Source organism: Scylla paramamosain, chromosome 6, assembly GCF_035594125.1.
Source record: "Scylla paramamosain isolate STU-SP2022 chromosome 6, ASM3559412v1, whole genome shotgun sequence".
NCBI classification, from domain to species: domain Eukaryota; kingdom Metazoa; phylum Arthropoda; class Malacostraca; order Decapoda; family Portunidae; genus Scylla; species Scylla paramamosain.
In genome coordinates, this window is record NC_087156.1 from 23,124,497 (window position 1) to 23,129,496 (window position 5,000).

General features: G+C 43.2%; 1 protein-coding gene across 7 annotated transcripts in view; it reads right to left on the reverse strand.

The window, feature by feature from the left end:
• The window catches only part of LOC135101443 (uncharacterized), a 92,163-nt gene that overhangs the window by 9,416 nt on the left and 77,747 nt on the right, over nucleotides 1-5,000 (reverse strand). For all 7 annotated transcript variants that reach the window (XM_064005396.1, XM_064005398.1, XM_064005397.1 and 4 more), the window contains 5 exons: nucleotides 4,594-4,735; nucleotides 2,820-2,887; nucleotides 1,797-2,048; nucleotides 1,375-1,608; nucleotides 440-616 (listed from right to left, as the gene is read on the reverse strand). In XM_064005396.1, the coding sequence (XP_063861466.1) occupies nucleotides 440-616; nucleotides 1,375-1,608; nucleotides 1,797-2,048; nucleotides 2,820-2,887; nucleotides 4,594-4,735 (873 nt within the window). The remainder of the gene's footprint in view (nucleotides 1-439; nucleotides 617-1,374; nucleotides 1,609-1,796; nucleotides 2,049-2,819; nucleotides 2,888-4,593; nucleotides 4,736-5,000) is intronic.

The following is a 5,000-nucleotide window of genomic DNA, read 5'->3' on the forward strand; positions in this document are numbered from 1 at the left end:
TACATCATCTATCGTAATCCACAATCCGTCCTGACTCAGCGCAACGTTCCCTTCCCGCCAGACTCCGGAGTGCCATCAGCCGGCCACCCTCCTCTCGTGGACGGTATAAAGGGGTCCTTCCCGTGCTGAACAAGTGGTCGATGCAGACACACGGACAATGCAAGACGGTGAGGAAAGATGATGATTCACAAAGTTTATTTCTTTACCTCTGTTATGAGGTCATTCTCTCTATAGCCAAGAATGCTTCAGAATGCTGCTGTATAATGCCCAGAAAAGCAGAAAAGCACAAAAAAAAAGAGAAAAAAATAAAGCTTTCGTTAAATGGTGTTTGATTAAAAACGACATACTACTCAACTTACAATTACTGCAACATACTGGTACTTTAAAGTATATTTGTAAAAATTCTATTCTTTGAAGTAAAGAGGACCAGCATACGTGCCTTCTTTTTCTTGAGTGAGCCCGAGGGTGAGGGGCTGGTTCCTGGAGGCGTGGGAATGATGCAGGCGCAGGGTGGTGTTGTGGTGCGTCACCGAGTAGGACACCCCCTTGTCAAGAGCGTGCCACCGACGGTGCGTTGCTACCCAGGGCGGGAATTCACAGCCGCTGTAGCTTCGAGCTGTGGCAGGTCAACACAAGTGTCAGAACTCACGTGAGGGAATCAATGGGCGTAGCATTAAATCACGTGTATTACCGGAATGTCAATAATATCTCACACTCTCGCAACCTTGTGCACTCTTTGAAGTCATGATATTGGCGGAAACGCAAGTTTGGAGATACATTCCTTTACATTAATATCATAACAATGACAATGGTATTCTTCAGTACACTGCAGTCATAGTAATTGTGATCACTATTCTTCTTTTCAATACTGTTACTATTACTACTACTACTACTACTAGTATGTTGCTGCTGCTAATACTTTTACTACTACTACTACTACTACTACTATGTTCCTGCTGCAATTAGTTTTACTACTACTACTACTACTACTACTACTACTACTACTACTACTACTACTACTACTACTACTACTACTGCTACTACTACTATTACAACAAGTACTACTACTGTTACTACAATCAATACAAGTTTTTTTTTTTTTACAATGGCAACAGTCAATACTACCCTATCATGGGTGTTTACTATTACACTGGACAGTGTTCACAAAATAAAGGAAGTAAAGGATAAGCATTTGCGTCAGATGATACAGCTACCGCCATTAGTAATTTCCCACGATCCTCTTAAGTCTGTGCCTGAAAAATTAGCTTAGATGAGGTCATGGGGTAAAAAGGATCATAAAGGATAATAAATAAATAAAAGTGAAAGAAAAATGGTAGTCACGCAAATCCTTACTCCCAAATGCAACCAACTTGCCTTTACTGATTCGTAGATTTTTGGCACCGTCGTAAGCAGAGAAGACTCCGTTGCACGTGGCGTCCCCAGACTGTGCCATGCGGTAGTCCAGGGGGTCCTTGTCGCTCCGCACCCTCTCCCAGGCGAAGCAGCGGTACCTGTCTTCATCCGTGACTGCCCTGCGGCCCTTCAGACGCCCCACGAAGTAGCGCGTGGAGCCTTCCTTCCAGTGGCCGATACATTCGACCTCAACCTCTGCGGGACACAAAGGTTACATGGAAGTCTGGTGCCGTTGGCAGCAGTCCCAGTGTGACAACATCTCGCAGGTTGTTTTATGTCACGAGAGAGAGAGAGAGAGAGAGAGAGAGAGAGAGAGAGAGAGAGAGAGAGAGAGAGAGAGAGAGAGAGAGAGAGAGAGAGAGAGAGAGAGAGATTTAGCTCACCGGAACTCTCGGTGCCCTGAACGTCAGGGCACGCCTGATACTTGAAAAGCAGGCGACTGTCGCTGGTACAGGAGTCAATAGTGGAGGCCGGAGTGCTGCACTGGCCGTGGCTGCCCGTGTAGCTGAAGGTGAGCGGCCCCTTGAACGGGCAGGGGTCCGGCGGGGCGTCGCGGCGGAACATGGAGTAGAGGAGCGCGTCGCCGGTGATCTGGGCGCACAGGGCCGACAAGTCCTTCGACGGTTCGCACAGTGCTGGCGGGACGGGGGTTACTGGAGCTCGTGTGGACAGCCAGCAGCACATGGGTCACTACAGTGGCAGTGTTCAAGTGAGAGGAACCAGATCCGGATTTTCTATCCTCACCATCATGTAATTTATTGAACATTAACTCAGAGGCTTTCTTGTGGGAAGAATTTATGAAAAATAAGGAATTTCGGGATAATCTTACGGACTGGATCCTGTCATATATAGTTTTCGCAGCCTTTAAGCTGTTGCAACTATACAATGACTAATACTATACATCACTGATTAATAAAGCATGTCTTGCCAACCTTTACCACTACTATAAAAATATTTAATTTTCTTAATAAATGAAGCATGGTATTGCGCGCCAAGTTTTTCACATATGCAAATGAAGACAGCGTGAATCTAGACCTTATGAATTTTAACACACTTTCTAAATTAATGCTTCATTCCCCTTTCATGAAATGAAAGAGTAATGAAGGTCAAAGACGATACGCAGATGTCTCTATATCATAAACCAACCTTCTACTTCACTTCTCAATTTCGAGAATATATATATATATATATATATATATATATATATATATATATATATATATATATATATATATATATATATATATATATATATATATATATATATATATATATAACATTAATTTAGGCACATAACTGTTCGGCTATTATTTTCATAAACATGAGAAGACTGATCAGGAATTGCTATAAAAGGCAACGAAAAAATATATAAATGATTAACATTGGTAAGAAGACAAGCGGCTTACTTTCTTTATACTGGAGGACATTTGGGTGTTTCTCACTTATCACGACGCATCGGAAGCAGCCATCGCTCCTGCAGAGACAAGGAAGTAATGTGTTAGATTATGAAGCCATCGCCAGCAGGCTTGACCATGGCTACCAAACCAACAGACATCACATTCAGCCTGCGGCAGAGTGCGGTAGGAACCAAACACATACGACAGCAAGGTCAAAGCTGACCCAAGTCATTCCCTCTGTAATACTCTTCCTGGTGTGGAGGAAAGCGATCACTGTGGCATCGAGTCCCTCATTATGAGAAAGAAGGATGAAACCAATGAAATTAGTGTAAGCCTGTCACTTAATTCGCTCTCAGGCATTGCGGACGAAAATACAGGAAAACAATAATGATAATATCCGTATTATAATGATCATTATCACACACACACACACACACACACACACACACATGCATTTTATAATAGAAAAACGAAGATATAAGTAGTACTGTAGTATGTAGTAGTAGTAGTAGTAGTAAGAGGAGAAGGAGGAGGAGGAGGAGGAGGAGGAGGAGGAGGAGGAGGAGGAGGAGGAGGAGGAAAGGTATATCGTTTAGCTTATGTCACTCGACTGAGTCGGTACTGCTTTCAAGATCTGATGAGTAGGTGTGCTGTCGACTAGAGCTGAAGGTACGTGCTCTACTGAAACTGGTTCTCCATTTTTCTGGGAATTGTACTTGTAATGGAAAGTGGTTGCCTGTATTCTTTCACCATGCATGAGTCAACGTTGTTGTGAGACCGAACCATCTCAAGGTATGCATGAAACCCCACAAAGCTCCCAGCTGGTACTCGTAAGCGTTGCTGGAAAACAAAGGACCTTAACTTGCTTGGTGGAATCTGTGGCGATGCCAACTGTCAAATCAGACAAACTACTGTAATGTAATGTAGTGTGTGTGTGTGTGTGTTGCTCAATACGCTGTCTTATCGCCAGGCAGCGTCAGTATTACCAATGGCGAGGTGGAGATGGCCTGGTTCGGTGCAACATGTTACGAGTATACTGCCGATTCCAAGCCGCCTCTCCTGATCCTTGAGCACCTTCGTTTGGGTTGGGTAGAATCAGCATAAAGAATAAGACACCACTAGCGAATGAAGGTAATTTTCAAACATGTCTGCATAAGGTTAGTGAAATATCTGATGTAACATCAGCAGCTTGTGATGTTCGTCTTCCTATCTACCGCACCAATACATTCCTATTGTGGTTAAATGAAGGTCCGTTTCTGTCACTGCAACAATAAGTCTTTGTTCGTGAATCTTGTCTCCTGGTCCTACCCACATCATATCATGACACATGGGATGCCTCAGCGGCCGCAGCTAACCAGACAGGTCAAAGTGACAATGGCCAAGGAGGGCAGTCTGCTGGCCTTGTTTCGGCCACCCAGTTCCTGTGAAACGAGTTAATAATAACGCTCAGCTGATCTTTCCTCGTTTCAAAGTGATGTCCAGTCAACAGGATGAGATTAGGCTCCCTTATTAAGCCATCGTGGTGGCAGGAAGGATGAGCTATCTAACATGACAAATATGGGTTTATCATTCATATATATATATATATATATATATATATATATATATATATATATATATATATATATATATATATATATATATATATATATATATATATATATATATATATATATATATATGAGGATGAACTTTATGGGCAGGGATGATAGATGGATATCAGCATGTAGAGAGGGATACGCATTTGAATCACACAAAGAAGCAAAACCCAGACTTCACTCACCGATCTTTGAAAAGAAATTTTTCTCCGGAGGAGAGAGTGCAGACTCCTTTGGTGGAGAACTCTGTCCTGGAGATGGAGATGACGTCCCGCACCCCGCTCTGGAACCAGCCGCCCCGCCAGTGTGTGGGCAGCTCGCACGCCCCTGCAACACCCGCCACTCCGTCACCACCATCACCACTGACCACACCACTATTCTACGTCCTGACAAAACTGAATGGCTGAATGTAGCACGAGCGTGATGCACTGCAGACTGAATTATATCATGAAATAATTATTTGAAAATCCAATTGCTGGAGACTGTAATTCACTGCACCGCAGACTTAAGACATTCTCTTAAAGAAGGATTGAGGAAAACACTGATGTTGAATTACTGACAATACAAAAACACCTGAATATCTGCCTGTGTG